The sequence below is a fragment of the Drosophila rhopaloa genome, unplaced genomic scaffold, assembly GCF_018152115.1.
Source record: "Drosophila rhopaloa isolate 14029-0021.01 unplaced genomic scaffold, ASM1815211v1 contig_115, whole genome shotgun sequence".
NCBI classification, from domain to species: domain Eukaryota; kingdom Metazoa; phylum Arthropoda; class Insecta; order Diptera; family Drosophilidae; genus Drosophila; species Drosophila rhopaloa.
In genome coordinates, this window is record NW_025334990.1 from 11725735 (window position 1) to 11751590 (window position 25856).

General features: G+C 38.4%; 3 protein-coding genes across 3 annotated transcripts; all 3 read left to right on the top strand.

Moving 5' to 3' along the window:
- Window positions 1-1224: 1224 nt before the first annotated feature.
- LOC108041582 (major facilitator superfamily domain-containing protein 6) lies at window positions 1225-8632 on the top strand. Its single transcript, XM_044461837.1, has 5 exons — window positions 1225-1364; window positions 2711-3129; window positions 3578-4232; window positions 4863-6080; window positions 6592-8632. The coding sequence occupies exons 2-5, from the start codon at window positions 2885-2887 to the stop codon at window positions 6772-6774; spliced, it is 2301 nt and encodes a 766-aa protein (XP_044317772.1). The 5' UTR covers window positions 1225-1364; window positions 2711-2884; the 3' UTR covers window positions 6775-8632.
- On the top strand, window positions 7212-9841 carry LOC108045027 (non-classical arabinogalactan protein 31). The gene is given in 4 exon segments (XM_017124198.1): window positions 7212-7218; window positions 8759-8903; window positions 8905-9411; window positions 9634-9841. Coding segments are annotated over 4 exon segments (867 nt in total).
- Window positions 9842-22496: 12655 nt separating this feature from the next.
- On the top strand, window positions 22497-25267 carry LOC108045026. Its single transcript, XM_017124197.1, has 2 exons — window positions 22497-24222; window positions 25212-25267. The coding sequence occupies exons 1-2, from the start codon at window positions 22497-22499 to the stop codon at window positions 25265-25267; spliced, it is 1782 nt and encodes a 593-aa protein (XP_016979686.1).
- Window positions 25268-25856: the final 589 nt, after the last annotated feature.

Sequence of the window (25856 nt, forward strand, 5' to 3'; positions counted from 1 at the left end):
AATATTCTATTCAGTTTTTACAAAGTTTTTTAACAGTTTTAATTTTTTCTTGGAAATAATTGACAATTGTACTTTTAATTTAATTTTCTTTCAAACAAACTAAATAAAAACAAGAGAGAACGCTATAGTCGGGTGCCCCGAATATCAGATACCCGTTACTCATGTAAAGGGAGTGCGAGAAACTTTGATCACGCATAACTTTTTAACAAATGGTCCGATTTGAAAAATTTCTTCTACATTTCGATAGGTATTGATAAACACAATAAAACTGCATTTTTACTTTTCCGAAATATTTAAATTTTTAAAATCGTATATAAGCGATTGTGGGCGTTAAAGGGGGCGTGGCACCATTTTGAAACAAACTTGCGCTGCGTAGGAACTCCTAAAATCTACATGCAAAATGCCAATCTTCTAGCTTTTATAGTTTCCGAGATCTCAGCGTTCATACGGACAGACAGACAGACAGACAGACGGACAGACAGACGGACAGACGGACAGACGGACAGACGGACATGGCTATATCGACTCGGCTAGTGACCCTGATCAAGAATATATATACTTTATAGGGTCGGAAACGCTTCCTTCTAGCTGTTACATACTTTTGCACGAATACAATATACCCTTTTACTCTACGAGTAACGGGTATAAAAAAAAAACATATAATCTTAAAACATTTTATATTTCATATTCCAAGTATAAATTTACAGGCATTTTTAAAAACCACATTGAAAATACGTATTTAGCAGTTATTAGGGAATCGGGAATTGGTTTAAAAACGTTTTTTGTTGTTGGATATAATATTTGTGATATCTTAGTATGAACAAATTTTGATATGGTTCATACCAAAATCAAACAAATTAATTGTACTTTTTAATACTAATGGTTCATACTAATACCCATATTTTTGTATGAACTAATTTATTTGTATTTCCTTTCAATTGATTTCTTTAAATTATTTATAGGTTAATAAGAAATTAATTTCAAAACCAATTTTTTGGCGCGAAGCTGTCACTTTCACTCGCGCTGTCTCTCTCGCACCTGCACTGGCAGGGCCGAGCTCCCTCTCTTTCTTTCCTCTCTCTTTGAAGTCCTGCCGTCGGCCGCGTCAAATCTCATTAGACTGGATACACACACACCTCCGCACGCGACAGCGGAACGCGCTTGAGCGAGCTTTTCCGTCCGCTTTTGAGCGCAACATTTTCTTTTCGGGGCTCTTTTGGAAAACTCTTGGGCAGCTTGCCAAACGCTCGTATAGAGGCCAGACGCGAGGAAAACTCTGCTTATCGATTACGCACGTAACACATTTGCCCCACAGTCGAAGAGCAAAAGGTTCAAGAAATCCAGCGAGCCAAACATTATTTCTGGTGTGTAAAATATTTGTCTAATAATTGGGTGAAAAGTGCGAAAAGTTTACATAATAAGTGGGTGAAAGGTGCGGACTTGAAGGTGGCTTTCGCCTCAAGTGTCTCAGACTGTGACAATGGCCTTCAAGAAGTGTGCGAAAATTGTCTATATATAGAGAGTGATATGTACCTCAGCTTTTCGGGGCACGTGTGGGCCATTAAAAAAGGAATAAATCTGCAGACATACAAAAAGATTTTTAGTATATTAATAGCCCAAGTGGTTCATTAGGAAAGTTTTAAAAATAAAATATGAAAGTGTAAAGAAGTTCTTGGTAATATTGTTTATGTTTCTTATTATTTTATGTTTTTATATTACAATAGATTAGAAACTATTGTTTGTCTAATCTCCTTATTTTTCTTTAAAAACCCCCATTTGCATACATTCTTTGGTGGCAACAACAAGTCTGCTCTATATACAGACAATAACCCACATATACACACACACACTTTACCCACATTTGTTATGTGCCAACGGTGCGTATGTGTGATACCAGTAAACTCAACAAAAAATGAAATAGAAATTACTCACGCTTAAAGCTCACCAGCTAATGCAATCCACTCAACTTGCATGAGCTCACTCAAAAAATAGAGTGAATGGCAGAGCTTGTTTGTTTTGCCATTGCCAAGTCCCTGATTTATTCGTTTTTCTTTGTGACCACAAATGGAAAGAGAAAAATGTTTGAATGCGCACTTCAAAGTTATTAAAAGAACTGGGAAATGTCAAACGGAAGTAGTTGACAGCAGTAATTGTCAAAATCCCTGAGTGAAAACAGCAACATGAGTGGTTTCCGGTTGAGCTTAGCCTTGTACATAAGCAGTAAAACGAACTATGCCATATATTCAATATTCGATTTTATTAGTTCTTTTACATTAGTTCTAATAAATATTTATATGGTGTGGGCAATGTCATTCACAATTATTATTTAATAGACAGCTTAAGTTAGTTATTAATATTATTATAGTAATATTATATAGTAGTTTCATTTAGTTTTTAAAGGTAATCAAAAATAGAGTAAACAAAAATAAATTTTACTATTTTTCAAGAAGTAATCTTAAATCCTGTTGAATATTTAAAGGTTTTTGCTTTATGTCTGTATATTATACAAATTTAAAATTTGTATTAAGCTTGCCTGAGCACTTTTATACAGTTTATAAAATGTTTTTTCCCCATTCCTAATACTCATACGTCATGGAAGTGATTTTCAATTGTTTCTGTAGAGGAAAAGACATTGCGATTTCTCTGTCGATGTGTGTGAGCCAGAACAAAAGCGATGGTAATGCTGAATTGTGTCCTTTGTTTTCCACAGCTGCCGAATGATAATGGAGATGATAATGAGGCTGTAACTGGGCCACAAGAGACCAGACCGAAAGGAAGTGCCAGTCAAGAGCGGAAAACCACCAAGCAGCAAGGGTAGGGATCAGAGGAGGAGCATCCAGGACCAACCAGCAGACACCATCCGAGTTCAAGGAACCAGCGAACAATGAATCCCTACACAGCAGGCGGCGGAGGAGGTGGCGGCGGCGGAGGAGCCAATCCCTTTGGAGCTCCAGCCGGAGGAGCAGGATTTGGCCAGCAGGGCTATGCCTACGAGCAGCAGGCAACAGGTGGCTACGACCAGGGAATGAACTTCGGCAACCAGCCGCAGCAGCAGGCAGCCGGATACGGACCACCTGGAGCCAGACCACGGGTGGATGTGGAGGCCAGCGGCGAGGTGGATCCCAATTTGTAAGTGGGTTAATTATAAATTATAATTATAAACACCTCTTTCGAAAAGTTTTTATTATTTATTATTTTTATATCAAAGCCCAGAGAGTATTCACAGTTTTTGATCAGATATAACAATTTTGATCTGTAATTTGTATATAATATGTTGCATATTAAATACATGATTTTAGAAATTTGTACGTAACGTTTAAATAATCTCATATTTGTGGGAGTAAAAAAGGCAATACTTGTTAAATATGTTAAATTATAATAAATTAATTTACAATATTATTATGAATAGTGAATGTGCAAACTGGTTAAGATCACTCAAGTGCCAAGTGTCTGCCAGACATCCTTTTTTATTGTGTTTAATGATGTAAAGCTGTATTTTACAGACAAGTCATTGTTTTTAATGACAGTCTATTTAATTTTCATAGATTTATTTTACTAACTTATATTATTCCCTCAGATATCCGGAGGCCAAGGAGTCAACGCACAAAGTACGCGGCCACTCGGACATCCTGGAAATGTTTTTCGGGGCGAGCACGGAACGTGAGCTGATTCCCGTGAAGAGCTTCTACTTCTTCTTCTACGCCGCCTTCGGATCGCTGTTCCCGCTGATGGGCGTGTACTTCAAGCAGATGGGCATGAATCCTGGCCAGTGTGGAATCCTGGTGGGAATGCGGCCCTTCGTCGAGTTCCTGTCTGCCCCTTTCTGGGGTTCCTATGCGGATCGGTGTCGGCAGGGCAAGAGGTTGCTCCTGGGCTCACTGGCCTGCTGGGTCCTGTTCACCATTCCGCTGAGCTTCATCCGACCGGAGGCCATTAACTGCATTGAACGGCGAAACTCCACGGACTTTGTGCTGACCTACACCCGCACCAAGCGGGATCTGTCGGCCATGTATGAGCCGGAGCAGATGGATTTGGGGGCAGGGACCATGCCGGCGGACGAGGCCCTCGAGGAGGCAGAGGCATCCCACAGCCGGCACAAGAGATCCCTGCTGCTGCCCAGGATCGATGCGGGCATCTCACCGGTCCACATCAACTTTGTGAGCAACTACGACGACAAGTACCACAGGGATTACGTGACGCCCATCTTCAGTTCCATGGTCTACAGGACTCCGGTAAGCTTTGGAGAGGGTTCGAAAAGAAAAATAATAATTTTATAATAATTTGTGTTTGTTGAGTTTTATTTGTGCATATAGACTTAATATTATTAGGAGCTGTTTGCTTAATGTTATCTAAATAATAATTCTGTTTTAATGAATGAAATTATTTCCCAAATAAATTATATTATTGTTGATAATTTGAGTGATATTTTGGCATTTAAATAATAAGGCGTTAAAAATGTTTTAATTTTCTTTAATAGCATAACAATAAAAAATATTGCTGCTTATTTAAATAAATATACGTTTAAATATCAAATACCAATAAAAAGTTGATGGATATTTAAATATATTTTATATAGCTGATAGCTTTTATAATTATATCGTAAATGTTAAAAGTATGAAATGTTACATAGTATCTTAAGCATATATATTGTTGTTGCTTTGATATCAAAGGACTTAAAAGTTGATATATATGCCGTTTTACAAGCTGTAATGTTTAATATTAAATACTAATTTATTTAATATTTTTTCTAATCCATTTCAAGAGCTTAGGTATGTTTTAACAATCTCCAATTAGTTTGGCAGACCAGCTGCTAAGAGATTTTCCCTTGAAAACTACTAATAACATACCCGTTTTCCCCACAGGACATCCAAAAGGCCTTCTTCCTGCTCCTGCTGGTGATCCTCATTGGGGAGTTCTTCAGCGCACCGGCGATCACATTGGCAGACTCGGCGGTGATCACTTTGCTGGGCGAGGATGCGGACAAGTATGGCCACCAGCGGATGTTCGGATCATTGGGCTGGGGCATTTCCATGTTCCTGGTGGGCATCGCCCTGGATCACTCCACCTCGTTCTCCAATCATCCGTGTGGAGCTGGCAACAAGGAGAAGAACTACAACATCTGCTTCTCCATCTTCTCGGTGCTGATGACCTGTGCGATAATCTCCGCCTCGAAGATCACCTTCAAGTATGATCCCATGGATGAGCAGCTGGCGGCGCAGCAGCAGCAGGCGCAGTTCGTGGATCCCAACAAGCGGGCCGAGGATGAGTCGATGAACCAGTTGGCGGCCCAACTGAATCTGCCCTCGCTGGCCGTTGGTAGCGGCAGTGCCGCCTCGGGTGCCGGTGCCAGTGCCAGTGCCGGTGGCGTCGGTAGCTTCCTGGCCCCTGGCCATCAGCCACAGCCGCACATTGGGGCGGAGTCCAAGGTCTTCGCGCAGACGGCCAAGGAGTTGCCCGAGTGGATGACCGTGCTGACCCACTTTAAGGACCTGAAGACCGCCTCATTCCTTTTCGTTGCCTGGTTCATGGGCTTTGGCATTGGCTTGATCTTCACCTTCCTGTTCTGGCATCTCCAGGACTATGGCGGCACTCCCACCCTGTTCGGTGTGGCATCCGTCATCAATCATGTTTCCGAAATTTTCGCCTACTTTTTCAGCTTCCGTCTGATCACCCAAATTGGTCATGTCAAGGTCCTGTGTCTGGGATTGATTGGTAATGTGCTGCGCTTCCTTTATATTTCCTATCTCACCAATCCGTGGATGGTGCTGCCCTTCGAACTGATGCAGGGCATCACCCATGCAGCCGTGTGGGCCGCATCCTGTTCTTACATTGCCCACAATACACCCAAACATCTGAGAGCCTCGGCTCAGGGCGTCCTCCAGGGCATCCATCACGGATTGGGGCGTGGCTGCGGCGCCATCATTGGCGGCATGTTCGTCACCTACTACGGTACTACTACTACCTTCCGCTGGTACGGCATCGCCTGCCTCTTCGTCCTCGGCTTCTTCATCTTCGTCAACTTCTACCGCAAGGAGCAGGGCTTCATCTCGGAAATACCCGTCACCGAGGATCCGCATCAGGTGAGTTATGTGGTTTTGAACTACGATTATGCGGTTTTTACTTTCATATGATTATCTCAAACTCGATTTGACCATTTGTAAATATTAAAACGTTTTAAAAGTACTATTTATAGAGAATAATATTCAACTATTTAGTGTATTTCTATAACCTTTCAGAGGAAAAGTTTTATAAATTGCAATAAAAACTGCTCCAAACTCAAATCAAATTCAAGTGAAACCTGACCTGTATATGTTCTGTCTTGTCTCAAACAAAAGTCTTAAGCCAAAAATATAATTTTCTTGCCTAAAGTATGAAACTGTTAAATTCTTAAAAACTTAAATCAACCGTGGGCAATAGTTACCATAGTCTAGATACTAACAGATAATTTTCTAGAGATATTGAAGTCATTTATCTCACGTAAAATTGACTCACTCTTAGTTACTTTTCTATTTTTATTATGACTTTATTGGGCAGACTTAAGTCTTACCCCTACTTTTTGAGCTGCATAACTAAAGTATTCTTCATTTTCAGGTTGCCGAGGAGACCTCGCACTTGGCTCCTCATGGCGTTCCCAGCAATCCGATTCCACGGGCTCTGTCCAATTCGCGGCTGAACGAGATGAACCCGAACGGAGGACCCTATGGCACCTACCAGACCACTGGGGGAAATCTGGACATACCCGGAGCCAACCAGCACAATCCATTCGCTCAGTAAACGGGGAAAACCCGTTGTCTTCATACTCACAGAACTAAAACGAACAAAGTATAACCGCAAACATATCTTGGACATTGGCCTGCAATATGAATTGCATAACTGCATTGCTTTATTTTGATTTGTTGGGCAATCAACATACGATCTACACATAGCATAGCATATACATATACACATATATTTTATATAGGACATGCCACATAGCCAGCATAAAGGTTCCGTATGAGTTAGATTGGTTACAGTCGATGGATTGGGGGAAATCGAAACGAATTTTCACATAGCAGCTTAGCAATATATATATATAGGGCAATATATGTGTGTGTACGGATAGATGTATATATATATTGTGCCGATCTATAATATTTATAGGCCTTTTTTTATATCAGTTGCATGGCGCCGGGCGTTTAATATTCTCCCGGTTTTTTTGTTAAGTTAAAAACATGCAGAGTTTGTTGCCTGCTTTTGGGCGATCACCAAGCAAATCACACATACGCATGGGTTACCCCCCTGAATCACACATAAAGTACCTATACAACTATGCAAATAGCAACCTAAACGGAGATTGAAAACATAAAAACACCAACAGAAAATGTGAATACGGGGCGTTTCAAGGCTACAGGACATCGGGAAGCAGCGGAAGCTGCTTCGTTTAGCCGCAGTTGATTATGACTATGATGTTCACCATACTATTTTATAGTATTAATTTAGATTATCCCTTGTCTTATGGCTTTGAAACGCACCGTATGGGTTTCCCAATAAGTTAGGGGAGTTCTTGTAAAGAAAAACCAAGTAGTTAATTTTCAATTAAATTATTTTACATGTTAAATGTTTTTCGAAGAGTCTTAGGGTAAAATACCTTTATGGAAAAAATTGCATTCTTGGTTTCACACATTTAAAACATTTAAGAATTTAAATTCTTTAGAAATTGGAGAGCAAATTGTCGTTCACGAAATTGTCCCTTGCAATATTACAAAGAACAAAATTAAGTAATTTAATGGAATATGTATTATGAAATATAAATGTAGTTGCATTAAAAATGAAAATAAACTAAACTTAAACCAAAGTAGAGACGAGAACAAACAAATAAACCAAAAACTTAAACCAAAAGATAAACAAATGTTGTAACGAATGATATTATGGAAATCCGCCTCATTGCAATCAACTGTTGAATATTTTAATTTTTACACAAATATACTAATAAAGTGACATATTTTGACATACCTAAGGAATACATATAAAATAGAAATATAAATATACGTTTATATAGTATATGAAAGTTGACGCACCAAAGTGAAAAGGCAAACTAAACTAAACTAAACTGTATCTGTACCTAAGAGATATTTTTCCTGATTTCAGATCGACGGTAAATAAAGCTAATATAGCTTATCTCTCGCGCGATATGCATAAACATTAATATATAAAATACTGTAAACATTATTATTAAATATTGTTGATAGCAAATTTGATTGAATATTTTCTAGTATCGATACGCTAGTTCTTGTGTACAGCACCATATTTCTTGAGATTTGTCGGGTAGATTAACCTTAGTATTATGCATTCTGTACAACTGCACTCACAGTTATGTTTGTTGAGCCGATATTTAAAGAAAACTTTCTCTATATATATATATTGAAAAATCATACTCATATATGCTATACACTTATATAAGAATGTACAAGTATTATACACAAAGCGCATACATATGATACAAAGGATACAATACCCAGCCCGAAAACCAAAAACACAGAATGAAAAAGTGAAGCAGCCGGTAAACGCAAGAAATCATGTAATTATGTATGTTTAATAAAACGTTTAACTACCGAGTGAAGTCTAAAGACAAAGGCACAAATTCTTTCGCCAACCATCTGTGTTTGTTTTTGGTATTCTTTTTATAGTAACCTATATAAATCGGAGCAGTCGTTCGTGACGTGCAAATAAAATGCATCTGGTTGTCGTTGGTTATCTGTTCTGCTTGGCTTTTGTCCAGGTCAATGGAACACCGGTGTGTTCACCGCCAAAAGCACCTGCACTTCTGTCGATTCCGGAAGACAGTCCTCGGAGAGCTCCACTACCAGTGAGACCTATTCCGAGACCAGTGCCTCCAAGGATAACTCCTCCACCTCCAAGGGCAACACCACCGCGATTTGTGAGACCTCCGATAGCACCACCCACGAGGAGGCCAATAATTCCACCTCCCAAGCCCACCAGAAGACTTCCCATCACAAGGAAACCAACACGACCGATCCCAAAACCACCAGTGACACGGAGACCCACCGCCAGGCCAACTAGACCACCTTTACTGCCAACCACGCGAAAATTTCTGATTTGGTCTCGAATTCCCACTAGAATACTGCCCACTAAACCAAACATAAGGCCCACTCTGTGGACAAGACCTCCAGTGCGTCCTCCGTTGCCAACTATTCGTCCAACGCCTCCAAGAGTGCGTCCTACTTTATGGACAAGACCTCCTATAAAAATCACAGTGAGACCCACCATTAGAGCTACAGTTAGACCCACTATCAGACGGACTTTATGGACGAGACCTCCAGTTAGACCAACTATTCCCACAATAAGACCTACCAATCGACCACCTGTTAGACCCACTATTAAAAGGACTTTATGGACAAGACCTCCAGTTAGACCAACAGTTCCCACAATTCGGATTACGAGACCCACGATAAGACCCACTAATCGAGCCACTATTAGACCTAGCAATCGACCCACCCATAGACCCACCTTATGGACAAGTCGTCCCATAGGACCCACTTTGGTAACAATTCAACATCCGAATCCGACTCTATGGACAAGACCCCCAGTTAGGCCTTCCAATCCGACACCTCGATCCACCAGGTCGCACAACCCAACGACTAGAGGTCTAACTTTTATTTTCTTTGAACACACGAATACTCCTTCAACACCGCCACCAATTCGTACCACTAGACCTCGAAATCCGGACAGAACTCGATCCACAAGAAAGCTGATTTTTGTGTTTCCAAGGGACACTACTGCAATCGCTCGTCGTCCTAATTGGACAGTCCATCCAACAGAAGTGACTATTTTGAGAACCTAAGCAAAATATAAATAAAATATTGTAGCCAAGTTTATTTTATTTCATTCATATTAAATTCTATTTAACCCACCAAGCAGTTAAAGTCTTTAAATAATCCGTAAGGGTGCAGTGCAAAGGCAAACTAAATTAAAAAAAAACGTTAACTGGAGAGTGGGTTACCCTATAAAGTAATCAACAGAATGAAATCGATTTTTTAGTTTCCTATTTTTATAGGAAAGGAATATAAGCAATGCAAACAATCAAGTCTAGACTTAAAGGCGGAGTGGTTACTAGTTTTTAAGTATTGTCTCAGATTTTGCCGATAAAAACAAAAAGCAAAGATGGAAATGTGGTATCGCGGAAAAATCAACTGCTTGGCTCATCATTAAAATAGTTTAATTTTACTTTTAAATTCAAATAACCACCCAGCCTCGATAAACTTTTCTGCTCTGGTGAAACGTAATCCCAAAGTCATTAAATGAAAGCAAGCTTAACTAAACTAGAACTGAGTTTTATGCACAGCAAATTCGGTGGACTCCGTCGTTAACGACCCCCATCTCCATGACAAATAGCCCCGAAGTGCCAGCATACCCAACCTAAATCCAGGGCAACTGAGAGGGGAAAAAGTAGTTGTGGCATACCGGAAACGCTTCAAGTTTGCTGAGCTCATTCGTCTCTGCGATTTGTTGGCATTTCAACGGGCTGACGTGCTGGCTGGCAGTGGGCGGAATGAGGGGGTGTGGTGGGTGAGCAGTAGGCAGTGGGCGGTGGGCGTGGTGCAGTGACTGCTCATGCAATGATAAATGAAGTTTTAGTGGCTTTTGACCCATTTAATAAATTGTTAAAGTTGAAGAATGCACAAGAATATTGTAAACTTGTTGGCCACCATTTCTTTTCCTCTCTGTTTTTTTTTCTCATTTTTACTTTTATTTGTATATTATTTTTTATTTTTATTTTGTTGCTGCTGGCATATTCTGAATTAGGGTTAATTTAAAAGTTTCCATTGCAACGCTGACCCATGGTGAATGAAGTTGTTGCCATGTTGCAAACTTTGCCGCTCACTTTTCATGCCCCACTTCAGAAGTTTTGTTGAATTTTAAATAATTCTGTTAAATTGCATAACGTGCCCAGCTGTCCGGCCCTCCATAGACCGAGGAACTTTGGACTTTCTGCTTATTAAGTTAGCGGCGACGACAGTTTTCAGTTAACGTGATTATGTGCCATTAAAAAATTGTATATTATCCACAAGCCACGGAATAGTAAAGGAAAAACTTGAGTCAAATATCCATGACAATAAATAAGAGAGAGCGGAGATGAAGGGGATTTTGGGAGCTGAATCTCCTCCAGCCATAATAAGCAGCATAAAAAGTCCTGGCAAGGCTCTATTAGAGCCAGGACTAAGCAGCTTGGTCTGTCCTCTATCCCCCGACTTCCCCAAAAAAAATAGAGAAAATAAAGTATGCGCTGGCAACTCTTCCTCGTGGAAACCTTTGCCCCATTCCCTGTCAAATATATATATATTCTCAGCTATATAAACAATTTTCTTTTATGCAAGAATAACAAGCAACAAGAATAGATTTTTGCATAAGAAAGCCCTGGACTGAAGTTGAAGTACGATGGCAGAGCGAAAATCCTCTCAAGGAAGCTGCTGCACAAAAGTCGGTCCAAATGCAATCCGAGCTTTGTGTTGCCAAGAACAATCGGACTGGCAGGCTTGGCTTTTGATTGTGGGATTAAAGGAGATGGCCCAGGATATTAATGCATGGGCATGCACCCAATATATGTGTGTTCGGTAACCCCTTTGGAGCCACTCCTTTGAACTCTGACCTTATAATACCAAGTGCTGTGATCAATTTCATAACTCAGTCTAACTTAGTCTAAAAATGTAAATTGTAAAAAAATTGTAATTGTAAACATACTTTTAAAAAATTCATATTAACATCCATTGATAAACTAAAAATGTTATTTATTTTTATTAATTTTAATTATCTAAAGAAAATGTAGCCATTGAAATGTAAAAGACTGCATCGCAGTGTAAATATTTTTTTTCTAAAGAAAGCTTTAAAAATCTGCATTAAAAATTGTCATTTTAACGTTGATGAATTTTTTGACCGAAACTTCAGAGTCTATAACTTTACCAAATTTAATCTGATTACAAAGTGGCATACCTCTAAAGACTTGTGGATTGATTCTCTAAAGATCTGCATTAAAATTTTTCATTTTGGTGATGATCAATATTTTGACCCATTTTCATGTTGGTTATTTGTAAGTTTCCGACGACTTGTAAAATGGTGACCCACACAATTGGACTTCCACAGTCTATAACTTTACCAAATTTAATCCGATTTCAAAGTGGCATACCTCTAAAGACTTGTGGATTGATTCTCTAAAAATCTGCATTCAAATTTTTCATTTTGGAGATGATCAATATTTTGACCCATTTTCATGTTGGTTATTTTAAGTTTCCGACGACATGTAAAATGGTGACCCACACAATTGGACTTTCACAGTCTATAACTTTACCAAATTTAATCCGATTTCAAAGTGGCATACCTCTAAAGACTTGTGGATTGATTCTCTAAAAATCTGCATTCAAATTTTTCATTTTGGAGATGATCAATATTTTGACCCATTTTCATGTTGGTTATTTGTAAGTTTCCGACGACTTGTAAAATGGTGACCCACAGAATTGGACTTCCACAGTCTATAACTTTATCAAATGTAATCCGATTTCAAAGTGGCATACCTCTAAAGACTTGTGGATTGATTCTCTAAAAATCTGCATTCAAATTTTTCATTTTGGAGTTGGTCAATATTTTGACCCATTTTCATGTTGGTTATTTGTAAGTTTCCGACGACATGTAAAATGGTGACCCACACAATTGGACTTTCACAGTCTATAACTTTACCAAATTTAATCCGATTTCAAAGTGGCATACCTCTAAAGACTTGTGGATTGATTCTCTAAAAATCTGCATTCAAATTTTTCATTTTGGAGATGATCAATATTTTGACCCATTTTCATGTTGGTTATTTGTAAGTTTCCGACGACTTGTAAAATGGTGACCCACAGAATTGGACTTCCACAGTCTATAACTTTATCAAATGTAATCCGATTTCAAAGTGGCATACCTCTAAAGACTTGTGGATTGATTCTCTAAAAATCTGCATTCAAATTTTTCATTTTGGAGATGATCAATATTTTGACCCATTTTCATGTTGGTTATTTGTAAGTTTCCGACGACATGTAAAATGGTGACCCACACAATTGGACTTCCAGAGTCTATAACTTTACCAAATTTAAACCGATTTCAAAGTGGCATACCTCTAAAGACTTGCGGATTGATTCTCTAAAAATCTGCATTAAAACTTTTCATTTTGGAGTTGGTCAATATTTTGACCCATTTTCATGTTGGTTATTTGTAAGTTTCCGACGACTTGTAAAATGGTGACCCACACAATTGGACTTCCAGAGTATATAACTTTACCAAATTTAATCCGATTTCAAAGTGGCATACCTCTAAAGACTTGTGGATTGATTCTCTAAAAATCTGCATTCAAATTTTTCATTTTGGAGTTGGTCAATATTTTGACCCATTTTCATGTTGGTTATTTGTAAGTTTCCGACGACATGTAAAATGGTGACCCACACAATTGGACTTTCACAGTCTATAACTTTACCAAATTTAATCCGATTTCAAAGTGGCATACCTCTAAATACTTGTGGATTGATTCTCTAAAAATCTGCATTCAAATTTTTCATTTTGGAGTTGGTCAATATTTTGACCCATTTTCATGTTGGTTATTTGTAAGTTTCCGACGACTTGTAAAATGGTGACCCACACAATTGGACTTCCACAGTCTATAACTTTACCAAATTTAATCCGATTTCAAAGTGGCATACCTCTAAAGACTTGTGGATTGATTCTCTAAAAATCTGCATTCAAATTTTTCATTTTGGAGTTGGTCAATATTTTGACCCATTTTCATGTTGGTTATTTGTAAGTTTCCGACGACATGTAAAATGGTGACCCACACAATTGGACTTTCACAGTCTATAACTTTACCAAATTTAATCCGATTTCAAAGTGGCATACCTCTAAATACTTGTGGATTGATTCTCTAAAAATCTGCATTCAAATTTTTCATTTTGGAGTTTCAATTTTTTGATCTGAAAAATTGTACATAAATTTTCTTGCGTTCTTATTTATTACTTGTATAATTTACTTGTTTATTAAAATATTAATATAGTAAAAACAACAGTAACAAATTACTCCCCAGAAAAATGATAATATCCAAAGTTTCCACTGTAGTTTTTATTTTGTTTTTTGGCTTATGTTAAAGACAACATTTGCAAGGGAACCGCAAAGATGGAGCTGCACAGCTAGAGAAGAGTGAAAAGCGAGGAAAAGTGGGAACCAAGGGCAGAAAGCAAAGTCGACGACATTCAGCCGCAAGAAGTTGTCGCTGCTGGTCGGGAAAATAAGGGGAAAAGTTGTGGGTGGGTGGCAAAAAGTGCTGAGCATAAATAAGACATTTGCGTGTGTAAGCAACAACAACCCGCAAAACAACAACGATGGCTTAAAATAACTCCAACATGCAACATTGAAATGTGGCCAAGAAGAAGAGGAAGAAGAAGCTGCTGACTCCAGTTTCCAGGATCTGCAATAATTTTCAAACTGCTTTCGCCCCGAGAATCTCGAAAGTTGCAAAAAGTAAATGTAATGCAAAATGCAAAGTCATAGCTCGCCGTTGTCCTCGAGTGGCTATAACACCATCCTCCTTTTTTTTAACAAAAACCCAAGCCCACATCCCTTATCCCTCAATCATCTGTACCCCTACACAGAAAGAATACTATTTTAAAATAATAACTTATGTACCCACTACTAATTTATTGTCTAAAAAAATTACTATAATATAGTGTCTATTATAATAATAATAATAATTTAGTGTCTATCGAGAGTAAAAGAAATCTCTTTGAACCGAATTCAATTGGAATGGATTTTTACATCAATAGAAAATACCATCGAGTTTATTTTAAGAAAAAATATAGAAAGGTAAAAAGCATATATTTGTAAGGCTTTGAATACGACACATTTTTGAGATATTTGGTTAATATGTGTTTTTTTAACCTTTTAATAATATGTAGTTCAGTTTATATTCTAAATTATATTGAAGAATATTTTTACAAAAGCAAGTTCTTTTTCATGGACATGTCAAACGTAAAATATTTAATATTTAATTTAAAATTTTGTAATTATAATTTTCTCAGTGTTGCTTGTTTCGCAATTGTTGGGATTTTTTCCGTCAGTGTGCAGCCAATTGTTGTGATTTTTTTCTGTTCTCCGACTCGTGCACATGCATTTATTTAAATTTCTTTGTCCTCGTGTCTAGGAGTCCTCAGCCCAACCACCCGCTCATTTTGCCAATGTATTCATTGTCTGTGAAATTGTTGTGTGTTTCCATGCCGTCGCATAATGTCTCTCTTTGCTCCCTACGTGCTCCTCATTCCGGCTTTTCCCCCATTTCCCCCCTTTTCGGAACCCCTTTTTCCCCAACCCTTTGGGAGGTGCAATCCTTGTAGCGACTGCAGTTTGCGGTTTTTAACTTGTGACAGTTTTAAGTGGCTGCCGTTTGTCTCCGTGGCTAGATTCATTCACATTCACATAAGCAGGATGCCCAGGCACATACGTGGGTGCTCTGAGATTTAGCCAAATTGTAATGCTCCTTATTCGCTGCTTATGCATAAATCGTTGGCCATAATGATGCTAAGTAAGCAGCTCCATTTCCCCAGCAGGGATAAGCACCATTTAAGCCTGATTAAATAAATCCGTATTCACAGAACGATTTGTGAAAATAACTTTGTGGCTTTTAGGTGTTTTGGGAGGATTTTTAGATGAACAAAAAAAGAGGTTATTCATTTTTAAAATCTTTTAGTGTCAAGAGATTTTCTTATTATATTTAGAAAGTTTTCTTGGTAATATACGCAAAAAACTAAAAAGGAGCCAACGCATATTACTTATACGCAGTGTTGCCTCTGTTTACATTAATATTTAATAGCCATTTGTCTAGACAAAGTCTTACGTCTGCATGAATGCCTTTCATTAATATGTTTTACATTTTAAATAATGTAAAAGTTCCATGAGTGGAAAACGAATATATAAAACAAATGTATTTTAAAACTGTAGCATTTTAAATTTTCGAAAAAGGCGAGAATCCACTTTTTCTAGCATTTTCTGAGGGGTAAGAGATTCTTTTGTATGACAAAACGAACTATTGCGATGCTTTCCGCCTATCTTTCAGAGTTTCTTCCGCTTCCCTTGCCATTTGGGTTTCAATCACGCCTCTTCAGCAGCAGATCCAGATGGCTTCGCCTGCATTTGCCTGGCTGGACGAGCAAAACCCTTAATACCTGGAGGAGCACCTTTACCACCATTGTCAATATGCGGCCTTTTGCTGCCACGCCCCCACCTCTGAACCGCCTCTCAGTACGCACTTAGCTGTTGGCAGCATCATAATCCATAGCAATAGCATAGTTTCCTGGCGCTGCCAACAACCTTTGGCTTTTGTTGTTACTCCTCCTGAACCCTGCGCCCAGAACAAAAGGAAAACAATTTTCATGCGTGCATGGCAGAAATCAAAAGAAAGGGGCAGGCAGGCCCACAAACACACACAAGCACACACACATCATCCGGCCCAACAATGCCTATTTTAGTGAGATAAGAAAGGAGAAATGGCACGGCAACATCAGCGTCAGCGTCAGCAGCTCTTCAAAGCAATTTCCAAGTGGCCCCGTTCTCGGGCTCAATTCAGGCACACATGGGTACTAGTTCCACCATACTATATACCAGTATTCGTGGGCCCAGCAAAAGGTGAGCGTGGCTGGACCGAAAAACCGGCGACTCACTTCACTCATCGCTTAAGTGGCTGTTGTGAAATATTCCTGCGTTCCCTGTTTGCCAATACCCTGTGATACGTAGTTGGGGTGCTCAAGGAATGCAATACTCACAAAATTAAATTCTGCACAAAATGAATTCTGTTTTAATGGAATTTTAATCATGTTTTTATTATAAAAGAATGCTAAACTTTACCAAATTTGCAAACGTTTAAATAAGTCTCAGCTGTTATGTGGTTAAAGGGTCCTAAATATTTAAAAAGAGTAAGGAAGCTTTAAAATCAAACTAAAATATTATAAAATAAATTTTCCTTAGATTTTATATATTAAATTCTTTGAGAAACTCTTTCTATGAAGCAAGTATAGCTTAGATGAAGAAATCTAATATAGTATTTGTATTTTATTTTGCTCGACAGAAGAAAATTTATTTCTCTGAGTTTTGTAGTTTCAAAAATTGATATAAAATAAATATAAAATAACTTGAAAAGGAAATTTAATGTAAGCGAAATTGTATTAAAATACATCACATATTAAATAAAAATTTTTACAATTTCACTTTACCAACGAATTTTTCGAATTGCATTTTATCCTTGGTAAATGGTATCATCAGTTCGACCAAGTCCCAGCATCACCATCTTTTGGATGTTGTTTGCTTGTTGTCAGGAACAGATAGCGTCACGGTTTTGCGGCGGGTTGAGCAAACGGTTTTTTGATGGTCTCGCCGGGGTCATGGCTTACCCAAAAATTACGTATACGCAGCGCAAGACATATTAGCCATCATATTTGCAGACACGCAGCTGAGGAGCGGGCTTGGCTTCAAAAAAAGGGGCGAACCGGGGCCGAGTGGGCGGGGCCAGGGCAATTAACGCATGCGAAAGGCAACTGGCAATTTGTAGGAGCTCGTTAAGCGTTTAAGGAAAAATGCCAATAGCAGGCTAATTAGTAGGGAAAGGCCATGAAGAAGTGGGAATAAAGTTGCCGCCGCTCTTGGCACTTGGCATTTGCCACTTGGCAAACCTTGGACCGGACTCGTTTTTACCCTCCTCTGACTTATTTTTTTGCACGGACAAGCTGTGTTGGCCCACCTGGGCAAATACTTGTCGAAACTTTTATAATTATGTTCGAGCTATGGCAAAAGTTTCGACGATGTCTCGGACTTCCGACTGAGGCGATGTCTGCTCATTTCTGGCCAGTTGCAAGTTTAGCCGCAGTGAAAGTTGGTTGGCTTTCCTCCTTGCCTCCTTCCGCTTTTCAACTGTTTTCTCTGCACTTCTTTTATTTTTTTATTCAGTTTTTATTTCGAGTACTGGAAGTGGGCGGGGCAACAAGTTAATTATGCGCCTCTTTGACACTGTTCGACTCTGGTTATAGCTCTGAGTTTGTGTGGGTGTGGTTGTGTGTGTGTGTGTGCGGCGCACTTCCGGTCTGTGTGACGGCACTTCCGATGTTGGAGGACAAAAAAAAGGAGGAAATTAAAAATGTCGCTCGGCAAAAACGTCGTCCAGGACTCGTTAATTAAACGCCTGCGAAAAACAAGGGGAAAAACCAGCACCACAATGAGCAGAGGCTGCGGCAGAAAACACTGAAGAAGGCAGTGCAGCATCACCAATTTTTTTAATCAATTTTAAAATGCCACTTAAATGCGCCGGGCGCCAACAAAAATATTCTCATTACTCGTTGGCATTTGCCGGGGGCCAGGGCTGCAAAATTAAGTGATTGAATCTATTTAGTGAAGAAATAAAATTGTATCTTTACAATGTTTCAAAAATATATGGTTTTGTATTGAAAGAATATTGCGATTTATGGGAATTTTTATTTAGAGCTCGCTTATTAAAGTTTAAAAACATTGTGTGAAATTAATAAATACATTGTTATTTAACCATATATACAAATTAAATAATATTTTAGCGGGTAAAAGTAAGAACAAAATTCTTATTCTGAAATGTGTCGTATACGTAATATTTACTTAAACATTGGAGCCAATTTTCACTTTCCCTAGATTTTTTGGGAATAAATGACTACCTTTTCAGATGCTAAGATATGGATTATAGAAGTTCATATGTTCATACTTGAAGATATAATTGTCACATTTTATTTTAGTAATTTCTTCAATTATGAAATGGCGATCCCGCCCTGTGTCTGATATTTTTGTCGCCGACATGTCCTTTGGCGGCTGTTCGGTGCATGCAATTATCGAAAATTTAATTAAAGCTCCAAGTGTCACAATGTCGATGGCTTCACATGAACGGAGTGTGAGTGTTCGGATTCTCTGTGGTGGGTTGTGGCGATGCGGCCTATATTAATGTTAACGCTTTAATGCCTCATTAAGTGGCAACATTGGCTTGCTGGGTGTTCACTGTACAACCAGAAATTGTTTAAGCGAATCTCAAAAGTTAATGAGGAAATACAGTCAACTTGAGTCTTGCTATTTAACATATTGGATGGGAATCTAACAAGCACTATTAGAGTTTAATTGAATTTAACTCGTAAATTCGTTCTTACTCAATTACCTCAAAACATTGTTTTTGGTTTACTATATTCTAGGTGGCGTTGAACTCACCAAAGATTCGTGGACAAATATTTAAAGCTCCAAAGTTTACTATTTTAAAATTTTTCTTATCAACTAGTTGAATAATATAACCCATTAGATACCCCATTTGAGTGCCCCAGCCTTTAGTAAATAACGCTTCTTTGTGTTAGTTAAACGAGCTGTTAAATAACCCCAGGAATACACAATGCCAAATAGACAAATACCCATCTAAAGATACGGACTTAGTTTCGCCCCCCTTTTTCGGGTGGACGATTGGGGACCGTGGTCCAAATTGAAATGCAAGTTGTCGCCGCTGCTGCTCTGTGCCTTCCCACTTTGTTGCTGCTTCTGTTGACAAATGCAAAACCATTTGCCAAATAAATAAGCAGCTCAACGTAAATAAATATGCTTTCGCCACGCGCATTTACACTCAATAAAGATGCTTCAGAAGAGCTGGCCCCAAAAGACGTGGATGCTGATGCCAATGGATGTGGAGGTAGAAATGCACAGAGAAAAATATTTATGAACGTTTTATAACTAAACTTTTAATAAAGGAAATATGAGATTTTTGTATAAAGAAACAAGAATACTGCTTATATAGAATTTTATATTTTTATATTTTATAAATTTTAAGCAGGGCATATTAGTTTATAATTTATATAAGTTTACTTGTTAATTCATTTTATAAATATGGTTTGACATTAAGTACATATGTTAGTGTTTTTTTTATAATTTTAATCTTATAAAAATAAGTTTACAATTAAAATCTTATTTGGAAAATAATTTCACTGAATGAAGAATTAATGGTGCCATTTTCTTTCTGTGTGAGACTGAAATTGGAATGAGTAAGGCAATGGGAATAGCGAAGGCGTCAGCGGGAGTCAAAGGATAAGTCTGGCAGTGCTGAGCATAAAAATTGTATTTTAATGCCCGCGCATAAATAACGCAAACGGGACACACTCACATATAGACACAGGACGTGGCTGACAGGCGGACGTTTTATCAAAAGGAAAAATCCGAGCAGCTTCCTCTCCCAAGACCAGAGTCACTGGCACTAATTTAGGTGCCGAAAAATCAACAGGAAGCAAACATACCAAAGATGAAGGACCCCGAACGGGCGAAGGACGCAGCACGCTTCACTGAACCAGGCGGCGATGACAACTGCCAGAGGAGGGGGTGGTGGACTCCAGGAGGTCCTGGGTGGGAAATCCAATCCTCCCGTGGGTGGAGGGGGGAGGGGATAAGGGGGGGAATGAAGCATCTTCATCATCAACGACTATGGTGGCGGCATATGTTAGCGTTAGGCGCTGGCGCTCATCAATAAAATCATCGGGGTCATTAAGTGGATTAACTGCAGCCATCAGGAGCATGTGGTGCCATTGCCCAGGACGCAAAATGCCAAATACGCACACTCTGACACTCACACTCACACTCACAGTCACACTCACACCCACGGCCACACGCACACAAACACAAACACAATCCAGCCTGAAGATGGCCGTCATCTTTGGGGTTTGCTTTCGCTCCACACTTTTCACTTCATAACAGAGCAAAGAGATCCGAAAGTTGGATGGGTGCAGGGTATTTTATAACCGTGGGTTGGATTACAGTAGTCTCTCAATATAAGTATTATTATTAATTTATTTATGGGGTGTCAGAAAAATTTCTGGTAGTTATTTATTTGAAATATTATACTTTGCTGAATAAAAGCATACCATATAAATCGGGACACAAATTTAATGTAGCCAATTCACACTTCTCTTCTGACCTCCAAATTTAAAAAAAAAAATTAATAATTTCAGACTTAAAAGCAAAAAGCAAGATTAAATTTGTGTATTTTTTTGTGACAAAAAAAACCAGCATTTGTTCTTGTTATTTCCGAATGCCAAAAAACAACAAATTACTCTGATGTTGTTAAATAATGACTAGTATGTCAATATTTAACAAAAAAATTTATTTAATGATTTTTTTATTACTAATCGTGAAAGAACATTAACGTAATATGTTAAAAGAGGATAGAGTTGAGCAGGATGCAAATCATATATTTTTTTGTAAGAATGTATTATATTTAAAAAATATTGTGGCTTTGCAGAAACACAAACATTAAAGTGTTCTCATTAAGTATTTTATTTTAAAAAGCCAAGTTTTTTTTAATGATTTATTTAAATATTTATTATTGATTGTTTTCTATTTTTAACCTAACTTTCAAGCTTGCAGATACTTTTAAATCTCTGCCACGGTGCAACGCCCCATCACGTCTGGAGGATGGCAAAATGTTTGTGTGCTCGTTGCATGGATGAGTCCTCCTCCCTTTATCCACCATTCTTTCTGATTCTCGGCCACTTCCATACTCCACATCCTTTGGCTCTTCTTCTTTGTTATGGCATTCCTCGGAGCCAAAGCAAAACAATGAAAAAAGGCGGCGAGGATGTCCTGTCTCGGTTGCTGTTGTTATTGACATGTACGAATTAGGTTAAATTTATTTACTGTCAGTTCAGTGAACTGCAAATGGTTTTAGTTTATTAAATTTACCCACATGCACATCCACTCACCCACAATCTGTCTTAAGTTTGTTAAAATGTTAAAAGGCAAAAAATCAAGATTGAGCTATCTTGAGCATCAGAGTACTTTGCTTTTAATTTGCACAGTTGTAAATTAATTTTCAAAAGGACTAAAACCCATCCACCGCTACGATTGTGGCTTGATTAATCGTTTCTGCATGGCAAACGAAATAGAGGAGTTGATGGATGAAAAGCGAAGGGGAACTGCACAGAGGGAAAATATGATAAAAAATTAAATTTCTTATTAAGAACTAAATTTTACAGCATTAGAATTTGTTGTTTTGTACTGCATAAAAGAAGACATTTCTTTTAAATGTTTAAAGGGCTTTTATGTATTGCTTATTAAAAACATTGTGCAAGACTTTAATTATTTTTAGTACGAAATTCTTTTCTAAGTAATAGGTTTTATGGTTTTGTTTAATCGCACTAAAAATTTGGATGGAAAGTAATGGATTTTTCCACATTTGTGTGTCCCAAGAATTGCGTGAAATAGTAATCCACCTAATCAGTTTAATAACTTCATTACTCATAATTGAAATCTATGCTTTACGTTTATAAAATAAATTAAAAATAGAATTGTCAAAGCTATAAAGGGCTTATCAATCCCACGAAAACTTAGCATGAACTTGGTGATCTGGTGTTCTTAAATACGTCGGTTTTTGATGTGAGCTCGTCAGTCGATTTGCGAATATGGAGAGCACTATTCAAGTTTTTGGCCTGCTCTTTCTGCTGGGCTTTGCAGCTGAATCAAGTCCATTTCCCAGCCCCAATGCCACCGCCGTTCATCAACTTTTTCAACGCATGGACTCAAATGCCGATACCTGCAACTATTTCCAACAGTTCTCCAGCGGAAGTTACTCGTATAATGACAATTGTCGCGCGATCCAGAACTCAATGTCAAACACTTTCAATGGAAAGTTGCGTACGATGTTAAAGCAACTAAGAAAGCAAGCTTATCATAGAAGAACCAGTGTGGAAAAAAAGGTGTTGTGGTTCTACGATTCCTGTCTAACAGCTCCCGAAGAAACCTTCGCCTGGGAACACTATCTCGAGGTATTGCCACATGGTCCCAGACTCAACTGGCCACCTGCTTATCGCAAGACTGGTAACCAAACATTCCAGTGGCAGAGGACCTTGGCCAGACTTCGTCTCGTTGGTCTTCGGAATCTCCTCTTCGATGTGGACGTGGCTCTGGATCCCACAGATAGCAGCAGGACCATAGTTCTCTTCAGAAAGCCGATCATCAAGGAGATCCAGAATAACAAGGAGAACGCAAATTTGCTGAAAAGCCTGGGAGTCCGCAACGATACGGTTTTGTTTTTGGGCAATAAAATTTCGCAGCTGCAAAAAGCAATACAAAAGCTTGCCGCAAAACGTGGGACTATGGAAAATCTGTCCATTAAAACGCTCAAGAATCGGACTAAATTACCATTAACGCAGTATCTTAAAATTGTCTTTGGAAGGTCCATGGAATCAAACTCTACGGTTTGGGTCGAAGATATAGAATACCTGGAAGGTCTGAGGGCAGTGATAGATAAATACGACGGTGCAGTTTTAATCAACTACTTGATGGTCAGTTATATCCGGTATCTGGTTGGCCTGAACGATAGTCTACCTGGACGAAAACGCGGTAAATGTATAGCTGCAGTTCGAGTTTTAATGCAGCCGGCCAGCGAGTTGCTCTACAATAAGTATTATCCCCGTAATAAAGAGGAAGTGCAGCGATTGTTCGATGACCTTAAATTATCTTTCTTGAATTTGCTGACGAGGAATCGACTGAATCTAACTGATGAGGATTTGTCCCATCACGTGCGGCAACAGCTTTATATGACTGTGTCTGTGGGAACGCTGCCAGATATTGACGATCAAAGCGGCCTTGTTACGAATTTGTATAAGAACTTGAAAATCGACAGGGGTTCGGACTTCGCCATAGCCCATCTGAAAGTTCTGCAGCATCGGAATAGACGTGTCCTGGCGCAACTACATAAACCGGCGCTCAAGGAAAACCGACTTTTCAATCTCTCTCCTGAACCCTATTATGAGATTAGTGAAAACAACATAGTCGTGCCGTTTGACACACTGCAGAAGTCCTACTTTTCGCCTAATATTCATGAAGCCTTCAGGAAAAGCCTGCTGGGATTCGTGATAGCCCGTCAAATGTTGGTGAACTTTGCGCCTCAAATACAGCCCATATCTTTGATAAACCAGAGCGATGTCCCCGGAATCTCCTGTGTTAATCGAAACTGCTCAAGTGGTTTTACCGACGATGAGAAGGATGTATTGGCCTTGGCACTGATAATGGAAAGTCTCTTCGAAAAAGACTCAGAGTTAAGGCAGAAACATCCCTCCTATTTACGCCTGTCCTCGAGGGAAGAGTTTCTCGTCAACTTCGTCGAAATATTCATTGCACCCAATTGTAAGCCTGACACGAACAAATTTCGCCTTAGCCAAGCAGTTCAAAATCTAAGACCATTTAAAGAATTATTTAAATGTCAAATGTCCCCGACTGAAACCGCCATTGAACTGCGAAATCTTGTAGAAAAGCTGTGGAATACAATTTAAAACACATTTTTTGAAAGTTAAGTTAATAAATCTGAAAAATAAATGTACACTAATATAAAATAAATATGAATTCTCTAGTCTTGTCATTTTTATATATACATTAAATTGTTGCTATGTGGAAAGGGGCACTCTTATCTTTTAGGCTTAAACAAAAAATACAAACAAAGCAAGTCGAACAAATTAAGCATATTCTTTAATGAGCTTTAATATAAGCAAATAAAAAACAACAAAAAACATTTTAATTACTATTTCCGGAATTGGTTGTAGAATTTTTAGTCTCGCTAATTAATACGATTTCTAAAAGATTACATATACATTTACTTTTGAGTTTAACAAATTTTAAGAAATATTGTATTTACCATTTTTGGTTATTAATATAATGGGCTTACCCAACCATAATGTTGTAATTTAATAAATATAATGGAATGTAACCTAAATTAATTTTGACATTTTAGAAACATCTCCAATAACTAAATTTATCTAAATATATTAAATTAAAAAAAACTTTAAGAAAGAACGTAATAAATATGTGTGTGTTACTTCTTGCTAATTTCTCTATGTGTAGCACTAGAACGGCATTAATCAGCGCACGTTGAACGCTGCTCATTTATTTGGAAGTGCGCAAAAAACGAAAACCAAAGCCAAAGTATGGCTCAGTTCAGTTCGGTTGAGCTTGGTTCAGATCGGTTTGGAGGGATTCCTGTTCGGAAAAATTAAAAAAATAAAACGAAATTCACTTCAACAAATGGCTGTGGCAGTCAAAGTTAAGCTGCAAGGGCGGCAAAATAAAAAATGACTGAGCGCGCCCTTGCTAAAAGCATTTCACAAAAGTTTGATAAACAGGGCGCAGGGGGCGTGGCTGGATGGGAATGTCAGGATCCATCAAGCCGCTGCGCTAAAAATCAATTAAACCGAAATTACGCATACGACATGTGTGCCAATGGCAAACAGCTTTCACTTTTGCGCTGAGCGACTTTTTCGTGGAATTATCGCCGGCAAATTGATTTTGAAACTGCTCGTTCCACCTCCGTTTTCGTTCACTTTTTTTACTGAGGCCCAAACGTGTTAAGCGTGACGTTTGAAAGTGGAACAAAGTTGTTTCAATATTTGCCAGAAATCTCATATGTTGGCAAATAAAATTTCATTTGCAATAAACTGAAAGTGAAATTGCACTCGCAGCTTAAATGCAAGGGCTGTAAAATTTAAAAAAAAGTTTGGAGAAATATTCACCAACACTTTGTGGCTTTCTTATCTTTACAAATTCAAGTTTAACTTTCATCGCATTTTAATTTTTTTCTATAACTTTCGTTGGTTTTGCATTCATCAATATTGAATGCACCATCTGTTTTAAACGCTACTTTTCCAACTTCAACTCCAAACTGCATTAAATAAACTTTAACGTTCAGCTTTATTTCCACATTTAATGACTAAGACTTCGGAAGTTGAGAGGAAATTAAGGATAAAATGTTGCAAATAGGTTGTTAGCGG